This window comes from Nerophis ophidion, linkage group LG23 (genome assembly GCF_033978795.1).
Source record: "Nerophis ophidion isolate RoL-2023_Sa linkage group LG23, RoL_Noph_v1.0, whole genome shotgun sequence".
Lineage (NCBI taxonomy): Eukaryota > Metazoa > Chordata > Actinopteri > Syngnathiformes > Syngnathidae > Nerophis > Nerophis ophidion.
Window position 1 is genome coordinate 18,575,162 of NC_084633.1, and position 18,991 is coordinate 18,594,152.

General features: G+C 34.1%; 2 protein-coding genes across 5 annotated transcripts in view; one reads left to right on the forward strand and one right to left on the reverse strand.

Moving 5' to 3' along the window:
- lmtk2 (lemur tyrosine kinase 2) overlaps positions 1 to 2,202 on the forward strand; it is a 70,295-nt gene extending 68,093 nt beyond the window's left edge. For 2 of the 3 annotated variants that reach the window (XM_061885097.1, XM_061885099.1), the window contains exon 14: positions 666 to 2,202. In XM_061885097.1, coding sequence (XP_061741081.1) covers positions 666 to 690 — 25 coding nt within the window. In that variant the 3' untranslated portion in view covers positions 691 to 2,202. The remainder of the gene's footprint in view (positions 1 to 665) is intronic. The other variant, XM_061885098.1, reaches the window with a different exon arrangement.
- tecpr1b (tectonin beta-propeller repeat containing 1b) overlaps positions 1 to 18,991 on the reverse strand; it is a 64,611-nt gene that overhangs the window by 4,637 nt on the left and 40,983 nt on the right. The window contains exons 21-26 of one of the 2 annotated variants that reach the window (XR_009803930.1): positions 15,762 to 15,936; positions 15,562 to 15,697; positions 9,365 to 9,457; positions 9,184 to 9,290; positions 8,989 to 9,108; positions 6,759 to 6,961 (exon numbers count right to left, since the gene is read on the reverse strand). Coding sequence is in view for 1 of the 2 variants with exons in the window: in XM_061885100.1 (XP_061741084.1) it covers positions 6,815 to 6,961; positions 8,989 to 9,108; positions 9,184 to 9,290; positions 9,365 to 9,457; positions 15,562 to 15,697; positions 15,762 to 15,936 (778 nt within the window). In the remaining variant the exon portion in view is untranslated. Of the gene's footprint in view, positions 1 to 6,278; positions 6,962 to 8,988; positions 9,109 to 9,183; positions 9,291 to 9,364; positions 9,458 to 15,561; positions 15,698 to 15,761; positions 15,937 to 18,991 lie in introns of those variants that run through there. The other variant, XM_061885100.1, reaches the window with a different exon arrangement.

Genomic DNA, 18,991 nt, shown 5'->3' on the forward strand with positions numbered 1-18,991 from the left:
TCACTCGTGACGTGACGAGTTTGACCCGGCGGAGATGCTAAGCATGCGCTAATTATTTTGCAGAACAAGTTTGACCCGGCTGTAATTCTAGGCAAGTGCATACTATATACCCGGCGGCAATTCAAGGAAATTAAGTATACTTATTTTAAGGTATTTTTGGGTTAATTGAGGTTAGCTAATTTTACTTGTTTGGGATAGTCTTGACAAGCCAAATTTTCTTGTTCTATCAGCAGATTCTTTTGCTTAGTTCAAAGAAAATGACCCTCATTTTTGTATTTTTTTCTGACTTTTAGCAGTGTAGACAAAATGGACAATTGTACAAAATACATCAAATAGTTTTGTGATTTATTATGTACTATTTTCCATTTTGACTATTTGTACACTTTCATTTTTAAAGTTGTTTTGGATTTATTACGTCAAACGGCCAAACTATGAAAAAAAAACTGCAACTTATAATCTGAAAAAAACTATACATAACCATTTCAACAAATGTATCATTATTGGCTTCCATTTAAATGTTTTTAATTTGAAAAAGAACTGACTTATGTTTGGTATTTTATTGCTTTTCTTCATGTATTTTTTACTTTATTTTTATAATACAATTAGAAAAAAGGTTTGCAGTCTGGTGTGTAACTGTGTGTTGTTTTTGTGTTGCTGGCAGGAAGCAGCGAGGATGGAGAAAAAGACTAAATAACAACAATCGCACTTTGGGGAAGGTAACAGATGGAATAAGGGGCAAAGTACATTTATTATGTTGTTAAGACCATGGGAGGCGGAGCCTATTCCCCCCCCCCCCCTACTGTCACCCAACAAGAATACATCTATTTTGTTAAAGTAGACTCCAGCCAAATAGGAATAAGTTCTTTGAATATGAACGTGGAATACTTTGTCATCGCTTCCTTAGTCACTCATTCTTCTGCCTTTTTTTTTTTTTAGTTCACTTTCCTCCTGTCTCCTACTTGTTTGTGTAGAATATTGCCCCAAACACACTTGCCAACACAGACTGGATCTGTAAAGAGGTCTCACTCCTCCCCTCCCGATGCAGGATGTTGCAGTCACACATGAAACTTACAACTTCAAGGACTAAAATAGTTTTTCTAGGTGTTTGGGTGAGCCGGTGTCCATTTTTAATGTCACACTGGCAAACTTCACTTTTATGTTGAGATGAAGACGTGGGAGTTTGTATAAAAGTGCAAAGACTTTGTAATAACACGGGCAGCTTTTTGGTCATTAAAGATAGCAACAAACACTAAAAAAGAAGATTCAGCTTTTTGGACATTAACACAAAGATTGTTTTGATTAGGGGATTTGCTTTTTAATGATTTTTTTTTTTTTGCTTCAACTTCATTTGTTTTAATTTTATTGAAAGTTTTTCCGTTTTGTTCAGTCTTAACTTGAATTTTCAATTTTAATGCATTTTAATTGATTTTTAATTTAATTGACTTTTAATTTTATTGAAAGATTTTCCCTTTTGTTCAGTCTTAACTTGAATTTTCAATTTTAATGCATTTTAATTGACTTTTTTCTGATTTGCTTTTATTTTAATTCCAACCCCTTCCTTGTTTTAAATTATATTTTCATTTCTATTTGTTGTAGAATAATTACTAGGCTGTTGATATTTGTTCAGTGACATTTGTCATTCGGTTGAATTTTGCTAGCCAAAGAACCTCAGAGGGGATTTGCACCACTTCTTGTTTCCTTTAGCAGGCTGTCAATCATCTCAGTGACTGTGCAGGAGCGTGTGTGCGTGAGTCAAGCAGTAAAAACTGGGTAATACGGTTCTAACTGTACTCCTTTAACGACTTGATCTTAAGGATTCCGACCTATTAAGACGACACTGTCCTCGCAGTTTGAGGTTTATTTAAGGACGACACATTTGCTTAATCTTGCACATTTGACAAATGTAACTTAAAACGTGTACTGACGTGTATAAATATGTTTCTTTTGTTTTGTCTGCAAATGGGAGAGATATAACCAGCGTGTGAGAAGTAAAGAAGGACGTTGAGCGCAAGCCGAGACGATCACGACAACATATCATTGTGGTAAATAAATAATTATGGATTTACGCTGTCCTTTGATTTTGGAAGAATTACACAAAAAAAGTGATATTTTTACTTGTTTTACATGGATCATGCGTTAGTGTCATTGAAATGTTTATAATTACACTGTTTAATATGGAAATAAATGCAAATGAACTTCTAATGCGGCGTCCGTGTCATGTTGAATCTAACTCAATTATGTAATGTTTGGTGTTTATTTAACACAGGGGTGTCCAAAATGCGGCCCGTAGGTCATTTTTTAACGGCACATTTTAAAAATACCATTGAAACATTTTTAAAGCATAAATAGTGATATAAAGGAGCAAACGGGTGAAATGTAATAAGAACATTTTGCAATGTTTACTCTAATAACACAAAGCTGCCATGCAGGCTGTTTCTTTCTTTAAAGCAGGGGTGCCCATTACGTCGATCGCGAGCTACCAGTCGACCGCGGGGGGTGTGTCAGTCCATCTCCAGCCAGGCTTTTAAAAAAAATAGAGCTAAAAATGAGTGATCATCAATCTTCACCAAGACGTCACTTAAATGACATTCACGGTACCGGAGGGTCTTGTGAGATGACGCTGGCTGCTGCAAGATCATTATTATGAAAATATGACCGAGAGGAAGGCGAGAAACACTTTTTATTTCAACAGACTCTCGCGCCGTACCTTCCGTCAAAACTCTAAAGGCCGACTGCACATTTCCTATCTTCACAATAAAAGCCCTGCTTCATGCTGCCTGCGCTAACTAAATACAGAGTCTCGGAAAACTGGCGTGCACAAGCGATCCCTCAGAAAGCTGGCGTGCACAAGCGATCCCTCAGAAAGCTGGCGTGCACATCACTTGTGCACGCCAGCTTTCCGAGACTCCGTATTTAGTTAGCGCAGGCAGCATGAAGCGGGGCTTTTATTGTGAAGATAGGAAATGTGCAGTCGGCCTTTAGAGTTTTGACGGAAGGGACGGCGCGAAAGTCTGTTGAAATGAAAAGTGTTTCTGGCCTTCCTCTCGGTCATTTTTTCATAATAATGAACTGGCAGCAGCCAGCGTCATCTCACAAGACCCTCGGGTGCCGTGAATGTCAATCAAGCAAGCTACGGAATTTGCCGCCAATGTTTTTCTTGTAAAGTGTATGGAAGCTGGATGAATTAGATGCCAAAAAGCAACCACTTTCATGTGGTATTGTACAGAAAGGACAACTTTTTTTCTCCTCCATTTGAAAATGTGGGCGTTATCATCATTACTGTCTGATTCCAATCAATGCAAGTCATCAGAATCAGGTAATACACCAACTTCTATTCTTGTCTTTGTGAAAGAAAGACATCTATATGTGTTACACATGCTTGTATTATCATTAAACACATTTAACTTGTTTACAAAAATGTCTCTTTCATAAATAAATAAATATAAATGATATATATAAATGAGGTAGATCCCCTCGAGTTGGTCAATTGAAAAGTAGCTCGCCTGCAGAAAAAGTGTGGGCACCCCTGATTTAAAAAATAATAATGAATCAAAATCAATGTCATTATGAATTATTGACCTATTCAAGGCTCCAATTACTTCACGTTAAATTTTCCACTTTGAGATATTTTTGGGGGAAGATGTAGCGTATTTTGTGTCTGCCATATAAAAAACTGAGCTGTTTTTTGTTAAAGAAGGGCCTAAAACAAACACACAAAAAACAAACAACAATAAAAGTTATAATTGACAGATGGATCTAAAGTTGATTTTGAGATATTTTTTTGGGAAAATGTAGCATATTTTGTGTTTGCCATGTAAGAAACTAAGCTGTTTTTGTTTTGTTTTTTAAAGACGGGCCTAAAATGAACCAACAAAAAACACAAACAACAATAAAACTTATAATTGACGGGTAGATCCGAAGTTGATCTCGAGATTATTATGTTAAAAATAAACAGTAAAAAAAAATGTATAATTTATTATCTAACACTTAAATGAGTAGAACCCTTTTGGGGCCCCAATAATTTTAGTGATTTGTTTTTAAGTGTCATTGTTTAAAAAATAATTAAAATCAATAGTGTTATGAGTTATTGACCTTTTTAATGCTCCAATTATTATATAATCTCAAATATTCCATTTAACAATAATATTGGATGAAAATATTGCATATTTTGTGATTTTTCCATTAAAAAAAGTTTTTTTTTGTGACAAAAAGAGCATACAACTTAAATCTTTAATAACGTTATATTGACAGTTACACCTAATGTTGATCTGGGATTTAAAATGTCAATAATAATAGCACATTTTTAATATTTTTATGACCAAAACCCTTTGGAGTCCCCGGAATCAAGCCTGAGTGGAGAACTAAATGTATATTTTTTATACATGTATTGTTTTTTAAAATAACAAATATAAAAACGGTCCCCACTTGCTTTGGATTTTCAGTGTGCGGCCCTCAGTGGAAAAAGTTTGGACACCCCTAGTTCATTGGATTTTAAGTTCTACAATAAAGATTGATAATCTCTTCATGATAGGCTTCTAAAATATTACGTTTTTCAGCTACAGAATACAACCAAATATCACATTTATTATTCATTGAGCAAGGAAAATAACCACTAAATTAAAACACTTTGTTGGTTTTTTTGCAATGTATTTTGTCCTAATGCGTTTTTTAAATATTCAAAAAATTAAGACATAAAACCAACAATTTAAATAGATTAATTTACAATAAATTAATGAATTTATTTTATTTTTTTATCTGTGTTTTTGTTCTAATTGAACTAAAAAAATACAAAAATGAAGGGAAAAAACTAACTCTTGCTACTATATTGGATCCACTTTGGACTGGACTCTCACTCTTATGTTAGATCCACTTTGGACTGGACTCTCACTATTATGTTAGATCCACTATGGACTGGACTCTCACTATTATGTTAGATCCACTATGGACTGGACTCTCACACTATTATGTTAGATCCACTATGGACTGGACTCTCACTCTTATGTTAGATCCACTATGGACTGGACTCTCACACTATTATTTTAGATCCACTATGGACTGGACTCTCGCTATTATGTTAGATCCACTATGGACTGGACTCTCACAATATTATGTTAGATCCACTATGGACTGGACTCTCACACTATTATTTTAGATCCACTATGGACTGGACTCTCGCTATTATGTTAGATCCACTATGGACTGGACTCTCACAATATTATGTTAGATCCACTATGGACTGGACTCTCGCTATTATGTTAGATCCACTATGGACTGGACTTTCACAATATTATGTTAGATCCACTCTGGACTGGACTATCACTGTTATGTTAGATCCACTATGGACTGGACTATCACTGTTATGTTAGATCCACTATGGACTGGACTCTCACACTATTATGTTAGATCCACTATGGACTGGACTATCACTGTTATGTTAGATCCACTATGGACTGGACTCTCACACTATTATGTTAGATCCACTATGGACTGGACTATCACTGTTATGTTAGATCCACTATGGACTGGACTCTCACTATTATGCTAGATCCACTATGGACTGGACTCTCACTATTATGTTAGATCCACTATGGACTGGACTCTCACAATATTATGTTAGCTCTGTACCGAGGATGTCGTTGTGGTTTGTGCAGCCCTTTGAGACGCTTGTGATTTTGGGCTAAATAAATAAACATTAATTGATTGATTAAAAAATTACATATGTTCTAATTGTATTTACATTTTTTTTCAATGTTGATTAATTTAGTTAAGTGAATTATATTTATATAGCGCTTTTTCTCTAGTGACTCAAAGCGCTTTACATAGTGAAACCCAATATCTAAGTTACATTTAAAGCAGTGTGGGAGCAGGTGGGTAAAGTGTCTTGCCCAAGGACACAACGGCAGTGACTAGGATTACGGAAGCAGGGATCAAACCTGGAACCTTCAAGTTGCTGGCACTGCCGCTCTATAGTCTATAATCGGCATAGCTCGGTTGGTAGAGCGGCCGTGCCAGCAACTTGAGGGTTGCAGGTTCGATTCCCACTTCCGCCATCCTAGTCACTGCCGTTGTGTCCTTGGGCAAGACACTTTACCCACCTGCTCCCAGTGCCACCCACACTGGTTTAAATGGAACTTAGATATTGGGTTTCACTATGTAAAGCGCTTTGAGTCACTAGAGAAAAGAGCTATATAAATATAATTCACTTCACTTCTACCAACCGAGCAATTGAGCTTTTGTGCTGTGGGTTTCATTTTGGATGATTTTATTTTATTTTATCAATCAATTTGTTTAGAACATTTTGTCATTTTATTTTCATTTTCAAAAAAATGCAATGAAAAACTCATCTGTCCAAATAATTATTCCTAAAACAAAAGTAGCCCCGCCATTGTCCAGTCAAAAATATTCTTCAGTCTTTTATTTCATATCAGAACGTAAGATAAATTTTCATTTGAACAATAGTCGCCTTTGAAAACTTGTGGCTAACAGGAAGATGTTTTAGTGGTATTATTGCAGAATCCAGGAGGACATTTAAATACTTTTACCACCGCTTAGAATTGATCTTTTAGCTTTTATACACATTTCACACTTTGAAGAAAAAAAAAGAAACGTGCACAAGTGAGACAAAGAAAAATGAATAAAAGCACAAACATGCTTACTTATATTAAATAACTTACACACTAACACGGAGGAGGAATGTTTTGTGCCCTTTTGTGTTTGGAATGCAACCCTTTAGAAGTAGAAATAATGTACATAAATACCTTCACTCCCCAAGTAGTCTAACGAGGATCCCGGCACACACAAAGAGGGGCGGGGCTTAAACGGGAACACCCACCATTGCCTTCCCATTGGCTCTGCTTGGAAGCTGTGGGCTGAGTGAGGGTCCGGGTGGGAGTGGGAGTGGGTGCTGAGTGCGAGGGGCCTCCAGTGAGTTGGCCCTCACGCTGATGTGCTCCCAGCCTCCCTGGTGGAAACACAAATACACAAAGTATTAGGACAAGTTGTCTTTATTTACAAAACCAGTTAAGTTGGCACTTAAGTTGTTCAACTGTCTAAGTTGGGGTATTTTCCATGGGAGACAGGTCTGGACTAAAGGCAGGCCAGTCTAGTACCCGCACTCTTTTACTACGAAGCCACGCTGTTGTAACACGTGGCTTGGCATTGTCTTGCTGAAATAAGCAGGGGCGTCCATGATAACGTTCCTTGGATGACAACATATGTTGCTCCAAAACCTGTATGTACCTTTCAGCGTTAATGGTGCCTTCACAGATGTGTAAGTTACCCATGCCTTGGGCACTAATACACCCCCATACCATCACAGATACACTTTGCGCCTACAACAATCTGGATGGTTCTTTTCCTCTTTGTTCCGGAGGACACAACGTCCACGGTTTCCAAAACAATTTGAAATGTGAACTCGTCAGACCAGAGAACACTTTTGCACTTTGCATCAGTCCATCTCAGATGAGCTCGGGCCCAGCGTTTCTGGGTGTTGTTGATAAATGGCTTTCACTTCGCATAGTATGAGTTTTAACTTGCACTTACAGATGGGGGGACGGGGGGTACTAGGATGACAGGGGATGCAAAACAATAACAGTGCAATACGTTTTCCTAACATGGTCACTACTGCCTACTTTGTCTTGTTATAGTCTTATTTTACTGTTATATTGTTATTCCCATTGTTTTTATTCTTTTTGTAATATTTCTCTATTTTGTTTCCATTTAAACCCCCATTATTTACTTTTTACTTTTTTCTTTAAATTAATCTCAACTCTGTACACTGCTGCTGGAATTTTAATTTTCCTGAAGGAACTCTCCTGAAGGAATCAATAAAGTACTATCTATCTATCTATCTATCTATCTATCTATCTATGTAGCGACCGACTGTAGTTACTGACAGTGGTTTTCTGAAGTGTTCCTGAGCCCATGTGGTGATATCCTTTACACACTGATGTCGCTTTTTGGTGCAGTACCGCCCGAGGGATGGAAGGTCCGTAATATCATCGCTTACGTGCGGTGATTTCTCCAGATTCTCTGATTTTACGAACCATAAATGGTGAAATCTCTAAATTCCTCGCGATAGCTGGTTGAGAAAATGTTCTAAAACTGTTCAACAATTTGTTGACAAAGTGGTGAGAACTCGCCTCATCCTTGTTTGTGAATGACTGAGCATTTGTTACGGAGGACACAACGTCCACGGTTTCCAAAACAATTTGAAATGTGAACTCGTCAGACCAGAGAACACTTTTGCACTTTGCATCAGTCCATCTCAGATGAGCTCGGGCCCAGCGTTTCTGGGTGTTGTTGATAAATGGCTTTCACTTCACATAGTATGAGTTTTAACTTGCACTTACAGATGTAGCGACCGACTGTAGTTACTGACAGTGGTTTTCTGAAGTGTTCATGTGGTGATATCCTTTACACACTGATGTCGGTTTTTGATGCAGTACCGCCCGAGGGATGGAAGGTCCGTAATATCATCGCTTACGTGCAGTGATTTCTCCAGATTCTCTGAACCTTTTGATGATATTACGAACCATAAATGGTGAAATCTCTAAATTCCTTGCGATAGCTGGTTGAGAAAATGTTCTAAAACTGTTCAACAATTTGTTGACAAAGTGGTGAGAACTCGCCCCATCCTTGTTTGTGAATGACTGAGCATTTCATGGAAGCTGTTTTTATACCCAATCATGGCACCCACCTGTTCCCAATTAGCCTGCACACCTGTGGGATGTTCCAAATAAGTGTTTGATGAGCATTCCTCAACTGTCTCGGTCTTTTTTGCCACTTGTTCCAGGTTTTTGGAACAAATTGAAGGCATTAAATTCCAAATGAGCTAATATTTGAAAACATTTTCCAGTGTGAACATAAAATATCTTGTCTTTGCAGTCTATTCAATTGAATATAAGTCGAAAAGGATTAGCAAATCATTGTATTCTGTTTTTATTTACCATTTACACAACGTGACAATTTCACTGGTTTTGTACATACCCCTAGACCGTAGTCCCAGTGTTGACCTTTAGGCTGCATAGGCCCCACCCCCAGTCGGTGGCAAAGCGCTCCAGGGGTCTCGGTAGGGAAACCCGGCATTCCGTCTGCTATGATCCACATCTGAGGAAGGAACAAAAAAAAAAGACTGACCCGACGTTTGCAATTGCGTGAACTTCCTGTTGTGGCGCCGCTGACCTGGTCTAGAGGGCCGACAGAGACCTTGGTGACATTGTTGGAGATGAGCTCCCATGCGGACCCCTGAGGGTAGCTGGGTGTGAGGCCTTGTCGGTACCAAAGGTTACCTGAGGTCACCGCAGGGAAGTGTATTACTACAACGAAGACTTGGAACACGGAACGTTGACTTGGGACCACGTACAGTTTTCATCCACTGCAAACACTGAAGTGCGGCCCACTGACACTTGTCTCAGCGTCTGCCTGGAGGGGGAGGGGACGTGGTACCAGCACTCTCCTGTAGGGGGCAGTGCACCACATTGCAATACAATGCAGCAACCTTTTTGAAAGCAAGAGCTACTTCTTGGGTACTGGGTGTTGTTGATAAATGGCTTTCACTTCGCATAGTATGAGTTTTAACTTGCACAAGGGCTACCAGTTTGATACACACTTAAATAAATTGCCAGAAATAGCCAATTTGCTCAATTTACCTTTAATGAATAAATCTATATAAATAAAAAAATGGGTATTTCTGTCTGTCATTTTGTCGTACATTTTTTTTCCTATTACGGAAGGTTTTTTGTAGAGAATAAATGATGAAAAAAAACCGGTTTAAAAGAGGAGAAAACACGAAAAAAATGAAAATTAAATTTTGAAACATAGTTTATCTTCACTTTCGACTCTTTAAAATTCAAAATTCAACCGAAAAAAAATGAAGAGAAAAACTAGCCAATTCGAATCTTTTTGAAAAAATTTAAAAAAGAACTTATGGAACATCATTAGTCATTTTTCCTGATTATGATTAATTTTAGACATGACATGTTTTAACATTAACACTCACAAGTATAAAAATACTTTTTAAAGTAATAATTTCTTACTTCAAGCATGGAAAAAATCATGATCATTATGTCAAGATAATGGCACTAACCTTTACTTAATTTAAGAATATTTTCCAACTTATTGAGCAAAAAGGTCTTTTTTTTTTTCCAACCAAGAAAAGTGCACTTAGTGAGAATAGTGTATTTCCTTAGCTGGGGCGCTAATTATTTTAAAACCTCTTCTCACTCCGGCAATTACCAAAGGCATGCAATAAAATTAGGCCTGTGCTTATAAATTTGAGTGTGATGTAAGAATACCATCATGAAAAGCACATTTAATAAAAAAAAAACGTTATTATGGTCTTACCTTTACTACTTCTGATCAAAAGCATCGATAACTTGTTTATAAAAGTCTTCCTTATCTTTCTTCAGTTTTAAAAGTCTCTCTGTCTCGATGGAGATCTTCCTTTATTACCTCCTGCTTCGATTGAAAGTCCAGTTTAGAAAACTGTTTAATTTTAGATATGTAATCCTCCATGTTAAAAGTGCAAGCGAGAGGAAAAAATAAATCTATATATATATATATAAAACTGGGTATTTCTGTCTGCCATTTTGTCGTACATTTTTTTTCCTATTACGGAAGGTTTTTTTAGAGAATAAATGATGAAAAAAAACACTTAATTGAAAAGAGGAGAAAACACGAAAAAAATGAAAATTAAATTTTGAAACATAGTTTATCTTCACTTTCGACTCTTTAAAATTCAAAATTCAACCAAAAAAAATGGAGAAAAACTAGCTAATTTGAATCTTTTTGAAAAAATTAAAAAAACAATTTATAGAACATCATTAGAAATGTTTCCTAATTATGATTAATTTTAGAAATGACATGTTTTAAATAGGCTAAAATCCAATCTGCACTTTGTTAGAATATATAACAAATTGGACCAAGCTATATTTCCTAAAAAAGACAAATCATTATTTCTTCTAGATTTTCCAGAACAAAATTTTTAAAAGAAATTCAAAAGACTGTGAAATAGGATTTAAATTTGATTCTACAGATTTTCTACATTTTCTGAGTTTTAATCATAAATTTGCAGAAATATTTCACAAATATTCTTCGTCGAAAAAACAGAAGCTAAAATGAAGAATTAAATAAAAATGTATTTATGATTCTTTACAATAAATTAAAAGATACTTGAAAATTGATTAAAATTCTCAGGTAAGAAGAGGAAGGAATTTAAAAGTTAAAAAGATATATGTGTTTAAAAAGCCCCAAATCATTTTTAAGGTTGTATTTTTTTCTCTAAAATTGCCTTTCTGAAAGTTATAAGAAGCAAAGTTAAAAAGTAAATGAATTTATTTAAACAAGTGAAGACCAAGTCTTTAAAATATTTTTGGGGGATTTTCAAATTCTATTTGAGGTTTGTCTCTCTTAGAATTAAAAATGTAGCGCAGAGCGAGACCAGCTTGCTAGTAAATAAATACAATTCAAAAAATAGAGGCAGCTCACTGGTAAGTGCTGCTATTTGAGCTATTTTTAGAACAGGCCAGCGGGCGACTCATCTGGTTGGTGACCCCTGTGTTAGATTGACATGAGCAAAGTGGTCAGTTTCAAATACTCGTATCTAAATGTCATTAAATCCACAGGTAACTTTACAGGTTCCAGTGCTTTCGTAGGAGGGACAAAAAAATACTGCAAAAAAATATATATATACTATTAGATGAAATACTGAGTGTTTTTATGATAGAGTATGCATGGATGTAATTATACATATGTATATACTTCCATCCATCCATCCATCATCTTCCGCTTATCCGAGGTCGGGTCGCGGGGGCAACAGCCTAAGCAGGGAAACCCAGACTTCCCTCTCCCCAGCCACTTCGTCTAGCTATTGTTATACATCATGTGTTGTATTGTTGATAAAGAATCAGATTATTATGTTAAGCTTTTGCCTTATCCTGCTTATTTTTGGACAAACCTGGTTTCTTTTAACTTAATTTTCCTTTATTCGGATGACAATATTGTATTTGCATGCTATTTTGTTTCAATTGTGTAGATGGAGAGTCATTTTGGTTTGTTGTGTTTAAAATAAATTCATGGGAAAAAATATGTAATATTACAAATTTAACAAAAAAGATGCAATTTTACAGGGAAAATAATAGAAATGTGATACGTTTTATTTTGTTTTTTTACCATATACACGTGTATTCATGAGGAAGGTAAATAATACAATTTTGTGAGACTAAAGTGGTGATGTTACAGGAAAATTATAATTTGATAAAAAATACATCATAAAATTAGTAGGAAATATAGATATAATAGGTATAATTTTATGTTAAGTCATAATATTAGAAGGTTTTTTTTTTAAACTTATAGCGATGTAATGGTAATTTTGTCTGAGAAAAAAAATTGCTGTTTTGATATTTGAAGAATTTTTTTATTTTTTTTTATTATAACGATTATTAGAAAATCCTCCAAGGAGAAATAAATAAATGTGTATGTATTTATGTATGTATGTATGTATATTGTTTGTTTTGTTTTTTCACAAGAAAATTTAAGTATTGAAAAAACTTTTTTTTTTTTTTACTTTACGACAATTGTAATATGGGAAAAAAAAACACATTTCTTTTAAAAGACTAAAGGTGTACTCTATGAGTAAGAAAATGATTGGTTTTTTTTTACAGTTGAATGGAAAAAAATTGTTTTTGACAATTATTTGAAAATTATACTAGAAGGAAACAATTACAAGACAAAACAGATATAAGTGCAAAAAGTCATAATTTAAATAAGTCATAAAATTAGTAGGAAAATATAATTGTACGATAAGTCATAATAATGGAAGGATTTTTTTTGTAATTTATAGGAATATAATGTTAATTTAGTCTGAGAAAAAAATGTATCTTTTGATATTTGAAAAATACATATATATATATTTTTTTTACTGTCATATGATAACATTTATTAGAAAATCCTCCAAGTAGAGAGAGAGACAGAAATATATATGTATATATATGTGTATATATATATATATATATATATATATATATATATATATAATGTATATGTTTTGTTTGTTTTTTTAACAAGAAAATCTAAATATTGAAATAACTTTATATTTTATGACAATTATAATATGGGAAAAAACACTATTTTTTTTAAAATAATAAAGGTGTATTTTATGAGTAAGAAAATGGTGTTTTTTTTACATTTGAATGGAAAAAGAATAATTTTGACAATTATTTGAAAATCATACTAGAAGGAAACAAATAATTACAAGACAAGGCAGATATTAAAAGTGAAAAAATCCATAATTTAAATAAGTAGAATAAGTAGTACAATATAATTTGACGATAAGTCATAATAGTAGAAGGATTTTTTTTGTAATTTATAGGAATATAATGTTAATGTAGTCTGAGAAAAAAATATATCTTTTGATATTTGAAGAATATATATATTTTTTTTTTACTGTCGTATGATAACGATTATTAGAAAATCCTCCAAGGATAGAGAGAGAGAGAGACAAATATATACATATATATGTAAAAATTAATATATATATATATACATATATACATGCATATATATACACATACATATATACACATACTGTACATATATATACACATACAATATATAAACACATACACACACACACACACATACATATATATATATATATATATATATATATATATATATGTTTTGTTTTTTTAACAAGAAAATCCAAGTATTGAAATAACTTTTTTATTTTTTATTTTATGACAATTATAAGTGTACTGTCATAGTGAGTAAACCCTATTTTTTATATTTGCAAACTATACAAAAACAATTGATTCTACTAAAACTCACATAGATACAATAGCACAGGCATTTTTAGACATAATGCATGTTTGGTTTTGAAGTTATGTGTGTATAATTTTCATATTTATTATGAAAGTTATACTGTCATATTGAGTAAAAATCAAACTTGTGTCTTTGCAAACCTTACAAAATTTTGTTTTTTCCAGTGAAACTCACAAAGATAAATTTTCCAGGCATTATTAGCCATTTTGCATGTGTGGTTTGGGAGTTATGTTTAAATAACTGTAATATTGAGTGTGGCAGTGTGCTGTCATAGTGACTAAAACCTATTTTTTCTATTTGCAAACTTTACCAAAACTATTAAGTCTAGTAAAACTCACAGATATTAAAAATTACAGGCATTTTTAGACATATTGCATGTTTGGTTCAGGAGTTATGTTGGAATACATTTTTATTGCTTTTTTTGCATTATCTCAGCATTAAGTAAGTAACAAAAAATAAGTAAAAAACTACTTATTGTGTTTGCGGTCCTTAAGGACTGATATATTTTGTGTAAAACTCACAAGGATGCATTATTTCAGGCATTGTTAGCCTTTTTTCATGTGTGGTTTAGGAGTTATGTTTAAATAACTGTCAAAATTAATTTGACAGTGTGCTGTCATAGTGAGTAAAACCTATTAAATATATATATATATATATATATATATTTTTTTTTTTTCTTCCCATTTTTATATATATGTATATATTTGTGTGTATATATGTATGTATGTATATATATATATATATATATATATATATATATATATATGTATGTATGTGTGTATATATATATGTATGTATGTATATATATATGTATGTGTGTATATATATATATATATGTATGTGTGTATATATATGTATGTATGTATATATATATATGTATGTGTGTATATATATATGTATGTGTGTATATATATATATATATGTATGTGTGTATATATATATGTATGTATGTATATATATATATATATGTATGTGTGTATATATATATGTATGTGTGTATATATATATGTATGTGTGTATATATATATATATATATGTATGTGTGTATATATATATATATATGTATGTGTGTATATATATATATACATACTTATATATATATATTTTGTTTGTTTTTTTTAACAAGAAATTCTAAGTATTAAAAAGAATAGTACATTTTATAACAATTATAATATGGAAAAAAAACACTACTTTTTTAAAAGAATAAAGGTGTACTTTGAGTAAGAAAATTGTTGTTTTTTTTTACATTTGAATGGAAAAAAAAGAATGTTGTCTTATGACAATTATTTGAAAATTATACTAGAAGGGGACAAATAATTACAAGACAAAGCAGATATTAAAAGTGAAAAAAGTCATAATTTAATAAGGATAAAGTAACAAAAAGGAGCAAAAAAACATGAATTTTATAAGAATAATATGAAAACTAAAATCCTCAATATTGTAATAATAAATGTGTATTTAAGTAATTTTAGAAAAATTAAACAACCCAGTATTTTGACTTTAATTTAGTATTATATTTAATATTTCCATCCATCCATTTTCTACCGCTTATTCCCTTTCGGGGTCGCGGGGGGCGCTGGCGCCTATCTCAGCTACAATCGGGCGGAAGGCAGGGTACACCCTGGACAAGTCGCCACGTCATCGCAGGGCATATTTAATTTTTTTTTTATTATAATTTCATAAGCTATTTATAGTCCAAAAATCCAATGTTAAAGGGTGTTTTCCCCAGGTGTTGCTCACCTGCAGGGTTGTGGGGGGACACAGAGCCCCTGTAGAAAACGGCGCCATCCTTGGCGATGGCCCACACTTGATTGGCCCCGCCTATGGAGATGGACTTAAAGGGCTGGTCGGTGCCCACGTGAAGCCATGAGGTGCCCTGTGACACCACATCATAGTGAAAGTGAAACCATGTTAAGCATATAAAACCCACACTCCCTCACCGCCGGGTTCTGAGTGGTGACCCCAAGCCGACACAGCACGTCCCCCTTGTCGCTGAGGGCCCACAGGGGCACCTCCTCCATCTTGCTTTGAGCCAAGCACGGCATCAGAGAGATGTCACTCAGAGGGATGGGCGGGACTTCCTGCCACGGTCCGCTCAATGTGATCTTACACTTTCTGCACATACAAAAACATGTCGTCACTTGGTGCGGATTCAAATATGCAACGATTTGTGTGTGTTCTTGTATTTCTACTCTTCTTGAGACATCAACAAGGAAAAGTACCTTCCATATGAGGAGGTGTGAACAACTCAGGACATAAATCATGGTCCCAATACAGAAAACCATTGCATCTAATAGAGAATGTCTCATTTGCACCCCTGCTGGTGAAATATATTAAAATGAGGCTGGTCCCAAAAAGGAGGGATTTTTAAAATTTGACTGTGTCGCATTTAAAAGTGCTCCCCCTCTGGTCAACATATGAAATAACAAGTGTGTGTAAGAAATTGAAATGCGACCCATCCATCCATCCATTTTCTACCGCTTATTCCCTTTCGGGGTCGCGGGGGGCGCTGGCGCCTATCTCAGCTACAATCGGGCGGAAGGCGGGGTACACCCTGGACAAGTCTCATCGCAGGGCCAACACAGATAGACAGACAACATTCACACTCACATTCACACACTAGGGCCAATTTAGTGTTGCCAATCAACTTATCCCCAGGTGCATGTCTTTGGAGGTGGGAGGAAGCCGACCCATTTGGCCGAAATGTATTAAAAAAAAAAATATATGTATATAGAGACATACTGTAATAAATTGCAATAAATAATGAAGATCTAAAATAGGTTACAAACAAAAAACAAAAGAAAATTAAAGCTGCAAGCAGCGATGGACGGGACCGCTTTGGCTGTTGCCCCCGCGACCAAAGCCCAGATAAGCGGTAGAAGATGGATGGATGGATTATTACACAGAGAAAAAGTTGTATACACGTGTTATACATCAGTCTCATAATAATAACAGTTGAAAAGTGGCTTGGGCATTTTATAAGGACGGCTTGGTGCCGCCATTTTGAGACTCAAATGCATGGTGAATGTAATGCAGTTGTTGTATTGAAGTGGGAATAGCAAACTTCCTGTTGATTTTAGTTGTGGGCGGTCAGTGTATGAAATATAGGTCTCAGTGAGACCTATATTAAGGTTTTTGTTTCATGACAGTCCTACAGTTTTGTCTGAGCAGAAAGCCGCCATTTTGTGACAACAGCAGCAGCGCAATGGTTCTTTGCGGGCTCAAAAAATCCAAACCCGGGTAGTAATTAAAACTCTTTCTTTAACTTTTAATCAGAAGGGTTCAATCTCTTTTCTGTGCTTATTTGAAGCCAAAACGAAAAACGGCCTCAGAGGAGATGTTTGAAAAAAAAGCGACATTTTTCAGCCAACTTTTATATTGAAGTGGGACTAGTAAACTTCCTGTTGATTTTAGCAACAGAGTCTCAGTGGATGAAATATAGGTCTAACTGAGACCTACATAGTGGTTTTTGTTTCATGTTTCTACGACATTCCTACTGGAAGTTACAGACAGTTTTGTCTGTGTTTTTTTCCTAGGGGGCGCTAGAGCGCAATTTTGAGTTTTGGGGTTTGGTTTTTTGATTAGATTGCAATTTTCGCCAGTCCTGATGTGTGTGTTGAATTTGGTGAGTTTTAAAGCATGTTAAGGGGGTCAAATTACTGCGCAAAGAGGCGGCGGTATAATAATAAAGAATAATAATAATAATAGAACCTTAGAAATTCAATAGGGTCCTCTGTCCCAAAGAGACATCGGTCCCTAAATAAAAAAATGACTAAAAGGATTTTTTTTCTCACAATGTGGCAACTTTTTTACGATAAAATTTGGAACAATTTCTCATATTCTTTCGGTTTCTGTAATACTGCAATATTTTCTTGTAAGAGTATTACTTTTTTTGTGAAATGATTACTTTCTAATGCAAAATGTTGATATTTGTCATATAAAATTCTGACTTTTATCACAATATTGTCAATTTTTTGGTTGTTTTTGTAAATTGTGACATTTTATGAGTAAAATTGTGACTTTTGTCATAATTTTGCCAAGTAAAATTCCGATTATTATTATATTATTCCCCAAATTTTAAAGTTTTCTTAAAAAAATTGTGACTTTTGTATAGTAAAATTGGAACTCTTTTCATATAATTGCCAAAATTTTCAGCTTTTCTTGAAAAACTGTGACTGTCAGAGTAAAATTCCAACTTTTATCATAACATTGCACAAATGTTCAGTTTTTCTTGTCAAATTTTGACTTGCGCTGAGTAAAATTACAACCTTTATTATAATACTGCCAATATTCTAAGTTTTTCTTGTGAAATTGTAGCCATTTTTTGTGAAATTCCAACTCATTTTTCACAACAAGCGTTTTTATATTTGTATATATCATTAATGTTGTAAATACTAATTTATATATCTAGAAAGGTGGGTCCTGAAGAGGTAGGCATTATTCAGAGGTCTTAAGAAGGTAACAAATACAGGAATTTGTGTTCTTGTATTTCTACTCTTCTTGAGACATCAACAAGGAAAAGTACCTTCCATATGAGGAGGTGTGAACAACTCAGGACATAAATCATGGTCCCAATACAATGCAATAAACCATTGCATCTAATAGAGAATGTCTCATTTGCACCTCTGGTGGTGAAATGTATCAAAAAGAGGGTGGTCCCAAAAAGGAGGGATTTTTTTAATTTGACTGTGTGTCGCTTTTAAAAGTGCTCCCCCTTTGGTCAACATATGAAATAACAAGTGTATGTAAGACATTGAAATGCAACCCATTTGGCCAAGATGTATTAAAAAGAATATATATATATATATAGAGAGAGACATACTGTATTACTTGCAGTAAATAATGAAGATTTAAAATAGATTACAAACAAAAAACTAAACAATAATAAAAAAAATTGCTAAAAGGATTATTTTTCTCACAATGTGTCGACTTTTTTCAGATAAAAGTGGGAACAATTTCTCATTCTTTCGGTTTCTGCAATACTGCAATATTTTCTTGCAAAAGTATAACTTTTGATGTGAACTGATTACTTTCTAATGCAAAATGGTGACATTTGTCATATAAAATTCTAACTTTTATCACAATATTGCCAAATTTTTTGGTTGTTCTTGTAAAATAGTGACATATTTGGAGTAAAATTAGGACTTCTGTCAGAATTTTTGCCAAGTAA